General features: G+C 36.9%; 1 protein-coding gene across 3 annotated transcripts in view; it reads right to left on the reverse strand.

Annotated features, from left to right (window-relative positions):
• si:dkeyp-14d3.1 (transmembrane protein 132C) overlaps positions 1-21,704 on the reverse strand; it is a 293,882-nt gene that overhangs the window by 40,259 nt on the left and 231,919 nt on the right. For all 3 annotated transcript variants that reach the window (XM_051901885.1, XM_051901886.1, XM_051901887.1), the window contains one exon: positions 2,060-2,203. In XM_051901885.1, coding sequence (XP_051757845.1) covers positions 2,060-2,203 — 144 coding nt within the window. The remainder of the gene's footprint in view (positions 1-2,059; positions 2,204-21,704) is intronic.

Here is a 21,704-nt window from a genome sequence, read left to right on the forward strand (position 1 = left end):
AAACTTTATAAACTACACTGGTCAACATTTGAAGTGGATCAAAACCTTTCATGAAAGTTGTCCTAAAACCTTCTTCTTAGGACAACTTTGATGAACTTTTTTGATCCACTTCAAATGTTGACTACTGTATTATAACTGGCTTCCGGTAACGGCCGTATCCATGTCTAGTTCCGGCGAAAGAGTGACCTCTGACAAATAAACAAATAGGGCTGTGCAACAAACTCAAGCTCCTCAGATTTCTAAAAATTCTTGTTTTAGACTTATAATTCGTGACCAGTGTTTTGTTTTGCTCTATCCTCTGCGCTTCCACATTCGTCAATACGTCATGCATCAGGTCAGAGGTCACTCTTCCGCAGGGTTGCCAGGTTTTCACAACAAAACTCGCCCAATTGCCCCTCAAAACTAGCCCAATCGCATTTCCGCGTTTTTGGCGGGGCTCCCCTGGTAAAATTTGCATTCCAGAGGGCTAATAATCACGTTATTTAGGGTCGATTCAACCCGTAGACATGAAAAACAACCCACGGCAACAGCTTAAAAGTAGCCCAATTCCGTGGGAAAACCGCATACTTGGCAACACTGCTCTTCCGCCGGAACTAGACTCGCATACAGCCATTGCTGGAAGCCAGTTATTATAGTTTATAAAGTTTTATATATGGAAGTAATATATCATATGGAAGTTATATGTAATAAGTTTTATAATATATTTTTCTTACAAAAACCCAACGCTTATTAACCTCCTGGAGCCATATGGATTACTTTTATTATGGATAGATGCACTTTTTTGGGCTTCAAAATCTTGAGCCCCATTCACTACCATTATAAAGCTTGGAAGAGCAAGGATCTTTTCAAATATATCTCCGATTGTGTTCGTCTGAAAGAAAATACACCTAAGATGGCTTGAGGATGAGTAAATCATGGACTAATTATCATTTTTGAGTGAACCATCCCTTTAAGTGGGTCATCAAGCACTCCAAAGTTCAGCTAAGTGACCGTTTGCAAAGACCCGCCTCCTTTAGTTACTGTTGCTATGTCCGACAAGCCATGGCGCTCTCACACCACACATCATGTTCTCACAGTGAAAAATACATCGTGGAGCAAAGAGGACACTGACAGCGCATCGACAGACAAAGCAGAGCAGGTTACTCTTGATATGAAACAAAGTCTCAAATTTCAAATTTTGTAATTTTTAAAGAAATTTAATCAATAAATACTGTTTTGTGGCTCTTTAATGTGTCGCGACAGATCGCTGTAGCGCCTCAGATCAAGCGGCTCATGAACCGATCATCTCTTCCTACTAGCTCATTTATAGCATTAAATAAGCATGAATGAACACATTTCAACCACAGAAAGACATCAGTACACATAATTTTTCAAGTTCAAGTCCACCAACGTTAATCTACTAACATCCCTGGCTGCTTTGTTGGACAAAATGACGGATTCGGCGTTATGATTGGTTAGATCGCCTGTCAATCAAACTCCCGGTGAAGGGTCAATTACATTTTATATACATTTAAACTAAAATGCATTTAATTGTGATTTAATAGCAATTAACATACAATTAAGTGTATTAAAAACATTACATTTAGTCTGTACTGTAAATATATTCTTTTAAAGTATATTATTTCCATAATACTCTTTTTAAAAGTATGCTAAAGTGTACTTCTTCACAAAGGACATCACATGACATCTTGTCAGCTTTTTGCAACATGGTGATTAAGAAATTGAGAAACGGATCTCCACTGAATGAGTGTCAGAGTGAGAACAGACAGGTGGAGAACATTTTAATTCAGTCAAGATATGAAAAGAACTTCCAAACAGTTCCGTTCAAGTTCAGATTGATTTTTGAAGCATTTATAATTAGTGTCTGTGTCCCTACATGATGAATAATTATCACCTCTATTAATCACTGGAAAAACTTCATTAAGTATGAATGAAATTTATTGTGAGCTTCATTTGAATACGATCACGTTGATTAAAAGTCAACATGACACAGCATGCTTTGGTTCAGTTGTTCATTTGAGTGAATCATTATAATTAAAGGAAGCAAGAACACACTGACCTTAACCACGTCTTCATCAGTGGACTGGCACTGCACAGCGTCTGACACGTCCGTAACCGTCCCGTCTGTGCCCACCGTCACCACCTTCACCGGCACTGCCACCGTCTTCCCGTTCAGCACTGCAGTGTTCAGGATCTCTGTTTCCTGTGAGAACACACACATCAAACATCCTTACTTCATTCCTTCCATCACTCAATGATCCGGCTCAGGCTTTTCGTCCTTCATTTGTCTCTATTGATTCTGATTAGTGTCTTTCTTCATTGGTTCAAGCCTTCATTTATTTGTCAATTTTTACATTCCTACATTCTTTCCATACTTCAATCATTGACTTGTTTTTTCACTTGTACAGTCATTCCTTTCATTGTTATCTTTACTTCATAAATTCATTTAGTTCATTCATCTGTTCTTTTCTTCCTTCTGTCCATCATTCATTCCTCCTCCTTCCTTCAATCATTCTTTCCTTCTTTCCATTTATTCATTCGTTCTTTCAGACACTTTTTTTTATTTCCACCCACTCATCATTCATTTAGTCCTTTCCTTCATTCATTTCTATTCCTTTCTTCTTTCTTGATTTCCATCCGTCCTCCCCCTTCTATAATTAATTATCTTATCTGTTCCTTCCCTCTTTCATTTATTCCTCCTCCTTCCTCTTTTTCAATATTATTTTTTTTGTTTTTTTCATTCACCTGTTCATTCTTTCCACCTGTCCTTCGTTCCTTCATTTCTTTCTTTCTATCCATCCATCATTCACTAATTCATTTTTTCATTCCCTCATTCTTTCCATACTATTGTACATTCATTGTCATTCCTTGCTTCTTTTCATCCTCCCTTTATCCATTTAGTTCATCTGATCTTACCTTCCTTCGTTTCATTATTTCTCCTTCCTTTCCTGTCATTATTCATTCATTCTTTCACTCACTCCTTTCCCTCATCCATCTACCTATCATTCATTCATTCATTCACATTTCCTTCTTTTCTCCATTCCTACTTCTATAGTTAATTATTTACTGTCCATCATTCACTCCTTCATTTATTGTTTCATTCATTCCTTTCTTCTTTCCATCTATTCACCATTCATTGTACCAGACATTCATTCATTCATTCATATTTACTATTTTCATTTATTGGTTCAATCCTTACCTACTGTAAATCCTTTACTTATGTTTGTTCATTCCTTCTTTCAGTTATTCACTCTTTTTTCCTTCTCTCATTATTTCTATCATACATTCATTTAATTTCAGGTTTAGTCATTCCTTCCTTCACCTTTTTCATTTGTATCCTTCCTTCATTTATTCATATAATTCATTTGTGGGTTCTTTCTTTTCATTCTTTCATTCATTCATTTTCTCATTAACTCAGCTCTCCTTCATTCATTGTTTCAGTCTTCTCCAGATTTGTTTGTTCATTCATTTATTCCAATCCTTCCCCAAATCCCATCCTTCCTTCATTCTTACTCCCTCCTTTTTTCCTTCTTCCTTTATTTCCTTTCTCCATTCTTCTTTACCTCATATATTTACTTTTTCATTCACTCTTTTCCTTTTCTAATCCATCCATCCATCCCTCCCTCCTTTCTTCTCTCATACATTTGTTTTTTCCATCCGTCTGTCCGTGGCTCCTCCATCTTTCCATTTCTCATTCGTTTTCATTCACTCCTTTCCATTTTCTTTCATTCCCATCCACCACTCACTCACTCACTCACTCACTCCTTTCTATTTCTTATCCATCATTCATTCATTCCTCTTCACTTTCCTTCATTCTTTATTTTCTGCCTCCATACTTCTTTCCCCCATTCATTTCTTCTTTCTTCTGTTTCTTCCATTTCATTCCTTCCTTCCTTCCTTCCTTCCTTCCTATAACCCCCCTAAATGTATGATAATAAGAATGTGACATGAGGAAAGAGGAGGGTCAAAAAAAAAAAAAAAAAAAAAGCTTACAAAAGGAGAAGAAGAGGAAGTCAAAGAGCAGAGGACGGAGGCATTAGGGCAGTGGGTTTGACAGTTCGGGGAGGGGGTTCATTAGAAGAGAAACAGCCCGAGTCCTTAACCTTTCAGCCACAGAGACACACTGTTTCAGACAACCACATAATTGAGACCATTACAGTCAGCCTGAGAAACTCAGCCCCCATTGTGCCATCCCTGAGAGACAGGCAGACATTGGTAATGTAGTCAATTTACCTCATTAGCAGATCACTTTCAATTAACCAATCTGCTTGCCCTCAATGTCCAACAGCGGCAGCGCAGTGACTGCAATCAGACGGTATTCATTCACTGTAAGCGCCGTCTTTCCATCCTCATTTCTTTCTCTTTATTTCACTCTTTTATAAGAGAGCAAGATATGACATAACCTAATCTCAATGAATGCGTAATGACATGCTCAGCTTACTGCCATCTTACCAACTCTCTGCTTTATTATTCTCATTACCACGAGCACCACTTTCTGTATCTCTATCTTGTCTTCGATAGTTCCTCCTTTTCATATTTTTTATGTGAAAAGGGAGGAAAAGAATGAGGAAAAAATGAATTTGTCCTGACATCTCTGCGTTTCCCCCCCCCCCATATTATATATTTTTTAAGCTGATCTGCTCTTTACAGGCTTGATTCCCTGTCATTTCTGTAATGCTATTACTGGAAGACTATTTTTTTTGGTTTAATTCTTGGATCATGTCAGTGTGTATCCCAGTTAAAGAGACTGTGGTGTCTTCATGCTTTGATCCACTATCTTGACTCGGTTTGAGCCAGTCCTTTATGGCAAACAGGGAGGTCACACTTCTCATGCATCCCTCTAAGAATGGGCTTATAAATGTTTGAGATGTTTTTGTGTGCTGAATAATTTAAAGACAGTGAAAGAGAGCAGTGAAATCTGCGAAGGCATTTTACTTGAGACAGAATTTGGCTCAGAGTAAATAAATGTTCATATGTGGACTCAAATGGAAAATGCATGCAATAACTCTTTTGCTAAAAGAAAACTTTTTGCATTTAAAAAAAAAAAAAAAGAATTATTTAGTTTATTTATGAGCCACTTTAGACTTTATTTCTTTTAGGGCATCCCAAAAGGAGGTTTTGTCATATTTAGCTAACTTTTGGTGACATTTTTTCAGCAAATCTGTCCTTAGGGTATGGCTAAGTAAGTTTAGATACACACAGAGAGACCTCAAATTTTATCAGTGAGGACCTCGCTCAAATGCAATGGTGTTCATGCTAAAATAACACCATACCCTACTCTCAAACGTAACCTTGTGACATTATTGGATTTAAAACAAAACAAGATTTGGCTGATTTATGAGCATTTCAACTAGGGAGGACAACTTCAAATGTCCTCCTTTTATTTGTTTTACTATATTTTCAAGGATAATTTAAAAAATGTGGCTCTCATAAGAATAGCTAAACATGTACACACACACATAAAAAAATGGCTCTTCAGAATACTTGATTCTGATCAGTTTCATGTCTTGTATTACTCCACAGTCTCTTTCTTCTTGGATAATAAAACAGAAAAATACAGTTAAAAATATTTCATTTTCAGGAAATGAGGGGGAAAAAGTGTATGTTTTAAATAATTAAACACTCTGCATTGTAAAAGTTGATATTGTGGCTTAATATGTGGTCAAACACTTGCATGTGTCATTATATTATTAACATTTAAAAAAAAAAAAAAAACAACTGAATGTTACAAGGTTTTTGACCAGCAAATGTCAGACATGAGTGTTTTGTCAGGCCATATCACAACATATTTTCATCAACATAGATTATAAAATTTACTTTAGCTCTGTGGGCACTCACTTTTGCTTCACACTGGCTATTTAGGACAGTACTGGCAATGATTCAGAGACAAATGCCAGACTAAGAGACTCTTCTCTGCTCCTTGAATACATAAAACATTAGCCTTTATATATAGTGTTTCTTGAGTAAAGAAAACACTGTACTTATACAAAGAACCAGTTCTTTATTTAACCTTCCATTTGAAACAAGCAGAGATGGTCCAAACTGTGTGCAGCGCTTCATTTACGATAGAGGTGGGTGGAGTTATGAGGTTTTACTGACAGTTTGAGAATCCAATGGAAATACAAATTTTAGTCACAAGCTCTTTTTAGTGCTTTTCATTGGTTAAATATTTGCAAAAACCCACATGTAGATGTAAAGCGTGACCAATTAGTAATGAATAATGGAAAAATAAAAAACAAAAATGACAAAATATAAAGAAGGTTTCCACCCGACAGCAATAATATTAGAATGATTTCTGAAGGATCATGTGACACTGAAGACTGGAGTAATGATGTTTAAAAAAAATCAGCGCTGACATCACAGGAATAAATTACATAATAAAATATATTAAAATAGAACACATTCATTTTAAATTGTAAAAATATTTCACAATATTGCTGTTTTTACTGTATGTTTTTATCTAAGAAATGCAGCATTCTTGAGCATATGAGACTTCTTTCAAAAAAAAAAAAAAAAACATTGTACTGACCCCTAACCTTTTGAACATTAGTGTATATACAGTATAATCACATTTTTGGTGACATTTTTCAACCTAAACTAACCTTGCCTTGTCATAAAAAGAAATGTACAGTACACACAAACACTCAAAAACACACTTTTAAGGAGGTTAAACCCTTTAAAACAGCCTCTGTTCTGTTCATTACAATTTAGCCCACAATATGAACACTTTGAGGGAAATCCCTGACTCATACATTACTAAACGCTTCATCCGCAGCCCCTCTCTCCCTTTATGCTCTCTGCCCTGAATGCCGACAAACCTCTGTCTGCCCTCCTGCTAAGATCATTGCACTTGATGGGCTAAATGGCTGTGGACCTTGGGAGAGAGCCAGAGCATGTGGACATGTCTATGTGCGTGTGGATCGCTCGTCCGCGTGTTTGGGGATAGGAGCCTCACAGCAGGATAAATGTGAGCAGCAGGACATTAGCTGCTAGCAAGAACGAGATCACTGCATGCTGGTAATAAGCCACAGTGGGACGTCCGTAGAGAGGGGAGAGGGCTGAGATGGCTACTGCAATTGGATACAGACACAGACACAGCCATTATCAAAGTTGTGGGGCCGGACTGTTTACAGGCCTGTCCCCCGATGGGTTTTAATGGGCTAGATAGAAAGCATGCTGCAGGGCAAGCCCAGGAGCTAATGGAGGAATTTATGAAACAAGCTCACTCTCAAGGACATCACAGCCAGATGCTGAGTTCTGCCTCTTATGGCTGCTTTTGTTCATTTTAGGGACCTTGACTAGACTAAGAGGCTTTTCTGGCCAGCTGCCTGAAAGGTTAATGTCAATGACCTGAGACTACACTAGGACAGAAACTACATAATCTAAATCTAAATAAGGCTGAGCAGTACACAAGTGTATTGAATATTATGTTCAAAGTATTTTGAACGTTGTGTTGGAAATGTACAATTAAAGGGGTAATTCACTGTTAGAAAAAATGGATTTTCAATAAATGCAGTAGAATGGCAAAAAAAGAAAGAAAAGAAATCGGTGCTACCTGACTAGAGAAAACAGAGAAAGACCACTCCCACCAGTCTGCTATGGATATGCTTGACCAGAGTCAAATACCACCTTGCTTTAGTAGGAAATACTTCTTAGCAAACTTTTAGTCATAATTGTGTTGACTTGTATCGTTCCCGGGTAGAAGAATACAAGAAGTAAAGATCAAGTGCGAGTGAGTTACTTTCGGTTTCCAGTGAAAGATCCAGCGCATTGTAAGCAGTGGCTAAAGACTGCAAAGAATCGTAAAATGGAGAGATTGTAAAATGGACAGAATGCTGCAATGGCAAATCTAAAAGAACTTCCGTAAAGTGTGGTAAACATTTCAAACTTGATGACCTCGAACACAGTGTTTTATGCCAAACGGAGAGGACTAACTGAAAGAAACTGCCGTTCTGTCAGTTCCGCCCAACCCCCCGAAGCTAAACCCTGTTGCGTACAGGTAAGAAAGTTGTTGCCATAGTGTTCTACTTTTACCATAATGCTGTTTAATGAGTAGACATAGTACAATACAATTTTCAGTGATAAACTAACCCTTACACTAACTGTTCTGTAAATAACCATCTGTCGATTGACGATCGATTGTCCTTGGTCGAGGATACAACAATGTGGAAGTATAATCTGTATTTTCTCGAAAGCCCTGGAGCTGTCAAAAGTCCGGCAGATGAAGCATTTGCGTTATTAGGCAGACGTTTGCTGACAAATAAATGTGAATTTCTTGGTCCAGGTAACCCAGAGATTGAGTAAACTGTTGAGTAAACAGAGTAAAATATTACTGACATTGTAACAATACAAAGTGGGTAGAAAATCAGCAAAATTACAGTTTAAAAGTTGCGATGATTTTGGTGTACTTTTTATTATGAGGACATTAGGACAGCTGTGTAACAATCGGTAAGATCATTCCTTCATGAAAATCAGCTCAAACTGTTTTTCTTCTTTTCTTTTTTTTTCTTTTTTCAAATTCATCAAATTCATTAAGTTGTTCTCAATGTCCACTCTAAAATATTTATGAAAATCTCTACTGTATTAAAATGTTTTTGAATAAATGCAGGTAAATGTTTATAATTCAGGTAATTTTTATGAATGTGTAAAATACATTTGCAAATTGTTCAAATCATTTACAGTAATTAAATGTTTTTTAATTAACACTTTTATTCGGCAAGGACATTAAATTGATCAAAAGTGACAGTAAAGACATTTTTATTTCTCTCTATTCCAAGTAAATAGATAAAAATAGTGTAGTGTATATGTAGGTAAATAACTTATTTATAAATGCAGGTAATTTTACATATTACATATTTACTTATTTTATATATAAGAAATGTTTATAAATGTAAATGCAAACATTGTTTGTTGCTTATAATAAAATAAAAAAAATGCAGGTCAAGTTCATAAATGCACTTGTTAAATACCGCATATTATTTATTATATATGAATATACTTTTATCATATACTATGTATTAGGGGTGTAACAATATATTATCACAATATATCGCAATACAAAAATGCAATGATATCATATCGTGGATAGTGACATATCGTGTATAGTTCACCCCAAATTGAAAATTACTGTGTGAGGAAAAAAGTTTACAGAGTTTTAGTGTTAATACTACATTAAACTACTGTATATAATGTATAATAATGCAATAGGGGAATATTTGTGGGTCCTGATAATGCCAAATATCTTATGTTACCAATAAAAAGTGGCCTACATTATTTTAAATATATCTATTCAGTGACAGAGTGCAAGCATATTCATTAAAAATAAATCAGTGTTTCAGTGTTAGAATGATGAATATTTTTATTCTGGTGTCATCATTGTCCTGTGCATTGGGTTATCAGCACCAAGTCCAAGCCTATTCATTTCCACTCTTAATGTGATAATACCAAATTTAGCATTTTAATCAACAGTACACTTCTTTTGTTATCCTTTTACTATATGTCTTGGAGTATATTGTGAGTTAAGTATCGTGATATGTATTGAATCGTGACATGAGGGTATTGTTGCACCCCTACTATGTATTGTTATATTGATGTATATAAATGTGTTCATTTAGTAAAAAACATACATTTTTGGAAAACATGTCTTGATTATTTTAAATCTGAAACGGAAAGTTTCCTTTGAAGCACCTTGCTATTTGGTGATTCAGGTATCTCCACTTACATCTACAACAGGAAGTACTTGAAATGTTTTCATTCTGTGAGAGACTCCTTTCTTCCTCTTCTTTGTTTTAATTTGCACAACACAGGCAATCTTTCACCCGATTCTGTCTTTCGGAAGCCCAATTCTGTCTTCATTCAGACTAATTCATGATTAAAACTCAGCAGCACTATTAAACTTTAAACGGTAATATAAAATAGAATGACTGTGGACACTGAGGATCTTCTCTAGCGAGCAGCATCAGAACACACACACACACACACAGAGAGAAAGGTGAGAGTCAAAGCCACTGCATTATAAAGCTCTGGAGACATCTTGAGCCAAAGCGCCCAGCAGGACTATGGATAGTCATACCACTGTTTGCTCATTCATGAGTGCCTGTCAGCACTGGGATTCAAACCATCAAGCCATCAAACCTGATTCTTAAGCTATATCCTGTGTGCACACACAGCTGAAAATATGATCCGCCACTGAAACGCAGTGGAAATGTTGTGGAAAGGTCATACATCCTATTGCAATGCAGACCACAAGATGAAAGCCCAAAAATGAAAATTCCCCAACACCAGCTCTGAAAACTTGCAAGTAATATCAAGGCCAATTTCAACCAGACTGGGCAAGTTGCTTTGCGCAGACCCTACAATTAATTGACTAAAATGCTTTCGAACAGGCCGCATCTTGCTGCCAATATCTTGTAAAGATTTCCTCAATCGTATCTCATTACCACAAATCTGCTTGCTCAATTACTTGAGGGGCACTGGGTAGTACCAAACATGTAAATGGGCTGAAATTCATTTTGAAGGTCCCAGTAACTAAACAAACCCAGGAGATTAGTAAGCCATGAACTGAAAACTTTGCTTGTACAAAAGATCTAAGACCTACCAAATAATATGACGGAGATTAATGAAATCTCTGAAAATGGCTCAGCCTTTGAATTCGAAATTTGGAGTTCTTTTCAAATGTGAAGGGATGAAAAAAGGAAGAAAATTACATCTTTGGCAGAGAGACGTGTCTTTCAAATTCTAACCCACCAAAGGTATTCATTCAGTCCCAACTGTTAAGGTAAAAGCCACAAAAAAATGATGAGTGCGGTAATCTTTGCTTCTGAGATATAGCTCTATAATAGTCAAAGTGCTTGAGTATTATCATTCGCTTGCCAAATTTGCCAGTCAAAGCACCTGATGTCTAGTGCTCTAGTAGAGTGGATGTTCATTGTACTGTAGCTGAAAAACTTAATAAGAGACGGGAGATGCAATTTGTGTTTATGTGTTGCAGACAGAAAACATCAATCCCTGTATACATTTACATTTCTTGAGGCAGACTTTCTTAGTGGCTAACCTAGTCTTGCATTTGTCCACATATAATAAATCTTTCCCTATGTAGGTTTCATTTATAAATCACAACGGACTGAAAAACATCAGATATGACAGCTAAGAAACAGCGTTTTCAATAAAACTTGTCCCGACTTGATAATTGGAGTGAATTTGAAACCGAATGCTAAATTGTAATTTGATAGTATCAAACACATTATTTAGGGTAATCAATTGGATAAGCAATCAATCGTTGTTCATTATCAGTGTTTTAAATTATTTTTATTGTTCACCATCTATGCATGCATCTATTTGTGTATGTATGTATGTATGTATGTATGTATGTGTATGTACAGTATGTATGTACTGTATCTATTCACCTATCTACACTGTCGTTCAAAAGTTTGGGGTCGGTACGAATGTTCAAAAGAACAGAATTTATTTGTAATATAAATCTTTTGTATTAACTTTTCAAAAGTATATTAACTTTTGCTTAATAAATGTACAGTAGATGATGATGATGATGTGACCAAAAGATTTCCCAGGTTAGGGTTTACTTTAAAAAAAGTATATTCTATAATGTACTTAAAGTGCTCTATTTTCGTGCACTAATTTTGTACTTAATATACTACAAATTCTTCTTTAGTAATCTTCTAGTAATAATCTTAAGAACATCTAAGTGTACTCAAGTGTGCTATTTTGAGACACCATGAAATATGAACTAAAATGTGCTTTTAATATGCTATCTCTGTATTTAAAAAATGTATTTAGATACCATTTATAGTACATTTGAACCTATAGTGTTCTACAAGTGGTAACTAAATATGTTTTTAAATACAGAGATAGTATATTAAACGAACATTTTAGTTCATATTTCATAGTGTCTCAAAATAAAACAGTTGAGTACACTTAGATGTTAAGATTATCTTAAGAAGTACTAAAGAAGAATTTTTAGTATATTAAGTACAAAATTACTGCGTGAAAATAGAGCACTTTAAGTACATTAGAGAAGTGTACTTTTTTTCAGCTGGGTTATTAAAAGCCAACAACATGACTCCTAATTAGGATTTCGCTCATTCAGGTTTTAATCCATGGGCAAATATTTTCATACATACAGTAAACATAATTTTCCTAAAAAAGGAAGCATGTTTTTTACATGTTCTGGAAGCATGGAAGCATGTTTTTAAGTTCTGAGGTCTGTGATGTCCAGAAATAACTTATAAGTACAGAGATTTGAGTCAGAACTGAATTTCTCAAATTGACCCACAGCCTGAATGTCACCGTGTTCACTTCCTCTGAGCAGTGACTGAGTCTGCTAGACCAGTTTCCCTGCCAACTGAACGTGTTGAAATTCAGGAGAGCATCGTGAGTGTCTCCCTGCCCTCCTCCTTTTCTCCATCTGAGAATAAGTAAGATTTATGGTGTCAGCCCCTGTAATCTGACCGGCATGAAAAACAGATGCTCTATCTTCCTTTTCATCTCTCTTTGCTACCCTCCATTTGTCCATCGTTCCTTCATCCCGGCCACTTCATGGCTATCTTTGCGTCATTATGACATATAAATCCTGCTATAATGAAATACGAGGCCATGAAATATAACATAATTACAGAAATGTGGTGTATTAAAAAGTGATCTAACGTGACGATCTTAATTCACCACAAAGCAGAGGGATTTTCTCGTACTGCAGCAGAGAATTAGCTGTCTCACTCTCCCGTTTCTTTGTTCAAAGGAATAATTGAATTATTGGGGTGAATTTTTGTAGTGTGCTCCTTTCATGCTGTGCAGTGTTTTCAGAGCATTGTTGCATGCAATTCTTTTTATAGCTAACCTCTTCGCAACTCGCTTCAATTCACAGTCAATGTTGTATGTACTCAGGAACATGGAATGAAAAACATCCCCACTATCCCTCCAATGTTATCCTGGAGGTAGACATAAACATTCCCATATAATTCACTTTTCCAATTCCTTCAGTTTATTCATTTTAGATGAAAGCTGGAGAGATTGTATGTGTTTGAAGGGAAAGAAAGACTTATTTTATTACAAGGGTTTGAAATACTACAGCTAAATCTGTCATGCCCATTCACAAGTTCCCCTTCAATTTGTTTGAGCCATGGATTTGAACTTCAATAAAACAAGTAAAGGGCCGTTCACACCAAGAATAACTATAATGATAACTATAAAGTTTTAACAATCATTGTAATTCTTTGAGAACAAGGAAGTACACACCACAACTAATGATAATGACAAAGAGGAACAATATCATTGCAATCACTCTCTGAATTTTTCCAGTTGATGAATGAAACCCAATCAGAATCCACCGACTTTAACACTTAAACGCATACCTTGGGTCTTTAGTGAACCAGGACATCATTCACTACCCTGCTCCTTATTCATTCTTTAAAGTTAGACATCAACCTTCTTAGTATTCCTCAATCAATTCATTATAAACAATATAACTGGCACAAAATAATACAATTATAAAAGAATGCCTGTTTTCCCATTCATTTTTTGTAAAAATTGTATAGGGTTGCAACAGTGTAAAGTATATTTTTTCTGCACAACAATAACTGAATCTTTGATGACTGAATAAGTGCAATTAACCCTTTGACACGTACGATCACATCGGCTTCACACTTTGGCTGGCGCTAAACCAGAGCCGGACGCGCTCAGCGCTTTTCATATATCACAAATATGCAGTGTTTTCAACCGCATAATGTTTATTTTAGGTTTCAGCCATTTAAATACACATAAGTACTAACAAAACAATACATTTAGAGTTTGTAAAATACATACTGATGTCTATAGAAGCGGAAATAACAATCCTTTCCATTATAATTAGACGACACGTTTTATTCATATCAGATACACATTGTATAAGTAACTTTAAAGTTTACTCTATTATTCTCCCAGTTCACCAGCTCACTTACTTTCATGTATTTTGGGAGAAGTGGATGAATTTGCGTGTTGTAAATCCAGCAGATCCGATTCTCTGTACTGATGCGCAAACATGGCAGCGCCCATCGCGAGAATAGCTCAACTAACACGATCGTTATAAAGGTGTTTGAACAGCAAAACACATCCACTTGCACATATTTGACAATCGGAATATCAGATATTTGAAAATAATGAAATAAAAGCAGATCAGTCAGCCATACAGCGCTATTGCGGCTGTGGTGTGTCACATAACAAGCAATGACACGTCACCATGTAAACAATAAAGTGATACGTTCTAAATAAAGTCGCCTTGAACAACTCACGCTGGGGGGTCAGACAGAATATTTTAAACATACGTGTGTAAGGGTTAACCTTTATTCCACAAGATGGCAATGTGTAATACACAATGATGAAGTGACGTTTCACTCATAGTCACTGCAGGCAGAAAACAAAAGAATAGGAAGTATCATCTGCAAAACTTGAAATGGCTCAGCGATTTACTGAAGAGTACTGAACGCAATCAAATATGAGTGTCACTGTCACTTGATGGTGGATCTGGTGAAGATGTTAAAAATTATAGTTTTAAGAATATGTTTGAGATCATGAATATGAGCCAGATGCTGAATGTAATGGGAAATGAGCTCTGAGGAGGACAGTGATGATGGTATAAAACATCTGCTCAAACTTAACCCTTCCAAGGTCCAAAAGGTAACAACTATGCTTTATTTTATTGTTACTCTAATATCAGGGAAGTTTTATACTATCAAGACAGGTAGAGGTCCATCCGTGTTAGATATAGGGTCGCTAAAGACCCAGATATGTAATAATGATTGGCGAAACTTTAATGCATTTTAAGGGTTAACCAGCTTAAATGTTTAAAGCGTCAGACAACATAACTGCCACACACGCGTATAGTTGTCATTCTTGGTATCAACCTTGGTATGCCATAAGTTTTTTGTTAAGTTCAATCGAGATGTACTAACATTGGCTTTAAAATGAAGATTGTCATCAACTCTTCTTTAAACTTTTTTTTTTTTTTAATTAAACCAAGCAATAAATAAATAGCAAAAAGTAACATCCCCTTGTAGTCTGAACTATGATAGAAGAGCAGGTGGAGGTGGCCCGCTGAGAACCTCTATGTTAACTGACTTCTTCATTTGAGAGCACTAAAAAAGAGGCCTGAGAGTCATTAAGTGCACCCAAAAAGGAAAGGGGAAAAAAACAACAACCGTAAATGCCCTTCAAGCTGAGATACCGTGCTAACAAGCAGGTTGAGAGAGCCAGTGACATGTCCCCTCATCTGGTCCGCTTTACTCCCAGCGGGAGGGAGATCCGGAGAACCAGTGAACAAGCTGAGCAATGGTGACATTCTCCTCTCACTCAATGGAGCGGTCTTTAATTGGGTCTTGCTAGCTATACTGAATAAAATGGAGAAAAAAAAAAAAATCTAATATTACAACGTGATTTAGAACTAAAAGATGTGGAGCTGATAAATGAACCGATTCATGAGCCATAATGAAGATGTCTGTTTCTCACAATTAATCTCATCTTATTCATTTTTCTTTCTACTACTAACACTTTCACCAAGTTGGATTTCCTGTACCTCATGGTTTAGCATTCAAATTCATGCTAATATAAACCAGTAAGTCCTGGTAACATTTCCTAGTAAACAAAAAAAAAAAAAAGAAAAGAAAAAGAAAAAAGAAAGAAACACATTTACCTTAATTATACTTCCATTCAGACATTTTATTTATTTATTTATTAGAATCTTTTTTTTTGTGAACATCCTATTATTTCAATGATGCTTCACATATTCTCATTACTGTAATAAATTAAAAATGACATTCAAAAAGATATACTTAAAAATGATTTAAATCAACATACAGTAAAATTCCTACCATGAATATGATTTATATATATTTAACTTTTTCACATTACAGTACTGTAAATTGAAGGGCGGGGGCATGTGCTTAATTGGCATTAAAATAAAGTCATAATTTCAAAAAATATATAAATAAATAAAAAAATATATATATTTATCATATGGTGGTCCTAAAAAACTTCCTTGTCTTTAAACAAAATGAAATTTATTATTTATTGACTTTAATTTTAAGATGGCATATGGCATCATTATTTACAGTATTATATATGATCTGACAATTATTTCATATTTTAATTTAATGCATTATAGAGTATAGCAATCATATTTGTATAACCTTACAAGGCACTAATATTTCCACAAAAATCAAGAAACAATCTCATTTCTTTCATAGAATGTAACCACAACAATAACTTCCACTTTCACTATATTTCTGATCAAACTCAAACTCGAAAATTGAAAAAGTTTTGCAGCAAAATGAAAACTCGGAGAGTCTTCTGATAATCCCTTCCTGACACACATAAATACGCGTGCAAAGAGATGCAAGAACTACCTCACAATCTTATTATAGGGGTTCAGAGGTGCGCTGTGTGTGTGTATGTGTGTGAGAAAGATCAATGACTAGAAAGAAGAACTACTGAATGTGTGTGTGTACATATACATGTGAGAGCATGTTCTAGTGTAACTGTGTGCAAGTATTACAACATGTCGCACTGTATGTCAGCCAGAGTTTGTTCTTTAATGAAAACATCTCTCACACTGGACTTCAATTTCACATCCTCCTTATCTCAGGAACAAAATTACACAAATGAGTTTAATATAATTTCCAAGTTCTAGCACTCCTCAACATTTGCAGTTACACAGATTACTGTACAAGCAATTACTCTCTAAGCAATGTTGCCTTTAATAGACCTTATGCGGCTTTGTTGGGCATCTAATGAACGAGAAAGACTGAAACTAAATCTGCCTATTTAGTTTGTTGGTGTTTTTTTTCTTCTGAGGTTGCTCAATTAGATCTTGTACGTACTGTAATTCTGGGGGGGAAAAAGCAACTTCAAAATCATCAACTTCATCATTATTCCAGGAAACAGATTTCTTTAATTTGTGAGTGGCGTTCTTATTTATGCATTTACTGTAAGTTAATAAAATGATGCTGCTAATACAGTGTGGGCATGAGCGGAAAGGACAGAAATGTGCATGTGCCTAAAAACGAGGTGGACACAGACTTGCCTTTGAGACACAGATTTGCCTGTGCGTAGGTACTATAGTTTTAGACAAGCTTGTAATGACCAGCAAGAGCATTTTGTGTGAGAATATTTCAGATTTATGCTCGTAAAGGGAATGTGGACAGTCATCAGAGGCTTGTATATTTGTTTATTTGACAGCTGATGTGGCGTGTCCATGTTGCACCCTACAAGCAAACCATCCGCTTTAGGTTATTACCTGTATAAAAACATTACTGCAATCCTTACTGCCAACATTAACTCAGAAAAGCACGTTCATTGGATTTGACTGCTTTGAGAAAAATTGCATATAATTTGATCTTTAATTCTATGTGTGAAAAAGAGAGTGGATACGCAAATAGCCGAGCTCTGACTAAGACTTTATTTGGTAACTGCAGTGTATTGCAGCTCACTCTACATATCGATGTTCTCCTCAGATGAGCAGCAAGGCCATCCGATCTGAGTGACTTATTTGATGAAATACCAACAGTACGTTTTATCTTCAGTCCTGCGCACCAAACTGAGCAGAAGCCATTTAAAAACCTGCTCAGAGTACAAAAAGGGCTTTATTTTTTAAAGATTAATTTCTTTAAAGTCATCATCTTTTTGTTAACCAAAGCTACTGTATGACTTAAGGTATATCCTCTGCAATATTTTCTATATAATGAAAGTGAGAGAACAAAAAAAAAAAGCAGTCCATATGTGTGAATATTCTTAAGAAATCCAGCTTTTGTGAACTAGAGAAGACAGAAAGAGGTTTGAAACAACATGTGTGAGTAAATAATGACAGAATTACATTTTGGGGTTAACAATCCCTTTAAAGTGTGGTACATTTTGTGCCTTGCTGCTTTGTGTAACAGTAAAAAGAGAAAGTGAGAGACCAAAATAGAGACAATAAGATGAAAATAAGACTTTGAATAGTTTTGGTACCCGATTGGTGGAGTTGAGGGAGACGAGCTTTTGAATAAAACATGGAAGTTGTAGCAGGACTATATTTTAACTTTATAGGACAAATCCCCAGCCGCTCTCATGAATACCACACCTGCAATCCACCCAGATCAATGGGTCAGGTGGGAGGGCCTGGCAACCCTGGTGAATTTAAACGAGACTACTTTTTGCAGTTACCAAGAGCCAAGCAGTCAAGGTCAGACTCAGGGAGCCAACGGGGCAGACAGGGAACGTGTGTGTGTTTGTGTGTGTGAGAGAGAGAAGGAACGTCAGACCTGTTTTCTCTGTTGGATGGATGGGGGTGTCTCAATAGTTATTAATGATTAGAAACAAGGTAGTGCTAATATATCATTTTCAACTGCTCTAGTGTTTGATTAGTTTGTTACATTAATAGGATTGTTTATATAAATCACATATAAGGACATGTCAGATTACATGAAACATCTACAGTTGAACATTTAATAGATATCAAGGTTATACAGAGTGTTTTTCACTAGTTTTGCATTTGGTTAGGGTCAGTGTCACTACTGGTAGCATGAGGCGATACTGGACCCCACATCAATACGTGCCATTTCCAGAAGGTTTTCTGTGTCTCCCAGCACAGTCTCAAGAGCACGGAGGAGATTCCAGGAGACAGGCAGTTACTCTAGGAGAGCTGGACAGGTCCTTAACCCATCAGCAGGACTGGTATCTGCTCCTTTGTGCAAGGAGGAACAGGATGAGCACTGCCAGAGCCCTACAAAATGACCTCCAGCAGGCCACTGGTGTGAATGTCTCTGACCAAACAATCAGAAACACACTTCATGAGCGTGGTCCTCTAGTGGACCCTGTGCCCATTGCCCAGCACCGTGGAACTCAATTGGCATTTGCCATTGAACACCAGAATTGGCAGGTCCGCCACTGGCACCCTGTGCTTTTCACAGATGAGAGCAGGTTCACCCTGAGCACATGTGACAGACGTGAAAGGGTCTGGAGAAGTCGTGGAGAACGTTATGCTGCCTGTAACATCGGTCAGCATGACCGGTTTGGTGATGGGTAAGTGATGGTCTGGGGAGGCATATCCAAGGAGGGGCGCACAGACCTCTACAGGCTAGACAATGGCACCCTGACTGCCATTACGTATCGGGATGAAATCCTTGGACCCACTGTCAGACCCTACGCTGGTGCAGTGGGTCCTGGGTTCCTCCTGGTACACGACAATGCCCGGCCTCATGTGGCGAGAGTATGCAGGCAGTTCCTGGAGGATGAAGGAATTGATACCATTGACTGGCCCCCACGCTTGCCTGACCTAAATCCAATAGAACACCTCTAGGACATTATGTTTCGGTCCATCCGACGGCACCAGGTTGCACCTCAGGCTGTCCAGGAGCTCAGTGATGCCCTGGTCCAGATCTGGAAGGAAATACCCCAGGACACCATCCATCATCTCATTAGGAGCATGCCCCGACGTTGTCAGGCATGCATACAAGCACGTGGGGGCCATACAAACTACTGACTACCATTTTGAGTTGCTGCAATGAAATTTCAGCAAAATGGACTAGCCTGCTGCATCATTTTTTCACTTTGATTTTCGGGGGGGCCTTTGAATTCAGTCCTCTTTAGGTTGATAATTTTCGTTTCCATCAAACGATGTGGCATCCTTTCCTTTCTAACACATTACCCAGTCCATATCAGTATAGATATCCAGCATGATATTTTTCCCCATTGAGATCTGAAGTGTTTTCAAAGTGTTCCTTTAATTTTTTTGAGCAGCGTACACACACACACACACACACACAGACACACACAGCAAAACACTTATATCACTTCTTCCAGAAGGAAAGCCCCTTTCTGCCTAAGAGTAAAAAATAAGAAAGGGTATATATTTGATAAAGCTTAAATTAATAAATGAATTCACACTGTGAGATATAAAATTGCAATTTTGAGATATAAAGTCACATTGTCAGATATAAAGTTGCAACTACGGGAAACAAAGATGCAATCATGATACATAAGAGTCACTTTTTTTCTTTTTTTCTCTGAGGTGGAAAAAGACTTTCTTTTCATCAGCATACCACTTTGGTTAAGCTGGGACCTGGTTGAGCTCTAAAACACACCATAAAGGAATAGTTTTCCCCCAAAATGCAAATTTATCAAAAAGGACTTAAGCACCATAAAAGAAACTCTTACAACTCATGCACTATAATGCAAGCATTCTCAAGCCATAAAAACCTTGTGTGATGATAAAAAAGGGGGAAATAGTTAAGTCATTATTAACTCAATCTTCACCCCCTCTGCATCTCTCAAATCAAATACGGCACCTACTGTATGGCACAGGTTAGACATCAAACATCACTGATTCTTGAGTGTCTCAAAACCAAATGTCATTATGCCAACAACACACCTAATTATTTTGTGAGGATTATCAGTGATTACCAACTTATTTCAGTCTGTTCTTCACACAAAGCAATTATAGCTTCAAAAGACATTGTGGGGATTTTTTTAGAAACATTTATTTATGCTTATTTGGAATTTGAAATAGAAAAGACCCTTGAGAAGATTAAAAAATCCTCCTTTTGTGCTTTTCTTAAAAATAGCAGATGTAAAATAAACTGGTTGATCATCTTATAATAATTATAATAATAATTCCTTACATTTATATAGCGCTTTTCTGGATACTCAAAGCACTTTACATGGAAGGGGGAATCTCCTCAACCACCACCAATGTGCAGCATCCACCTGGATGATGCAACGGCAGCCATATTGCGCTAGAACACCCACCACACACCAGCTTATTGGTGGAGAGGAGACAGAGTGATGAAGCCAATCAGTATATGCGGATGATTAGGAGGCCATTTTTAACGACCACAGAGAGTAAGGACCTCGGTTTAATGTCTCATCCGAAGGACGGATCTTGACAACTTTAGGCTGGTATGTCATGTTTTTTTTTTCTTCAGAATTAATCTATACTCTCCAAACGGTTTTGGGTTAATACACTGAGCTGAGAAGACTATGTTGAACATAGCAAACTTTGGGGGAAATATCCACAATGTTATGTGTAAGAAACAGTCAGAGGTGAGATGACAAACAATTCTCCTCTCTTGCATCTTGACCATCTCCACAGGATCAATCTCAGGTTATGATCTCAGCTTTGGCTTGTGCATTCAGGCCATGGCCTTTCCAAACATATCATCTTCGCTTTTCTGCTGTCCTGGTTTGTTTTCCCTGTGTTATTTTATATTGAATGCAACAAAGACATATCTTTTTACTTTCCCCTTTAAAGCCTCTCCTCTTCCATTTTTTCCATTCCGCTCTTCATCCCTCTACACAAAAGATTCAATTTTCTTCCTTTCAAGCTTTTTTGGATACAAATGACCCATTGTAGTCTAGAACCAGCAATTTGTGCTTCACATTGAATAAGCAGTGATCTCATCCTTTGCTGAATGAATTATGGATTAACTCATTAAATTATGGATTAAATGGATGGATAACAAGGTGTAAGAAGAGATTGGTTGGAAACCAATCCCTTTCACAAGTTAACATGCTGTTGAAAAAGTAAGTGCCAGGAGGAAGTGGAATCTGTGAGTTTAAACAGACAGATCGAAGCCAGGCCTGTCACCTATGGCAGGGCTGCCTCCGATGGGACCTAACCTCTCTGCCTCTGGCCTCTGATCCATGCCACTGCTCTTCTTCCTTTTCAGCTCTCAGCTCTGTTT

The sequence above is a fragment of the Ctenopharyngodon idella genome, chromosome 8, assembly GCF_019924925.1.
Source record: "Ctenopharyngodon idella isolate HZGC_01 chromosome 8, HZGC01, whole genome shotgun sequence".
Classification (NCBI taxonomy): Eukaryota; Metazoa; Chordata; class Actinopteri; order Cypriniformes; family Xenocyprididae; genus Ctenopharyngodon; species Ctenopharyngodon idella.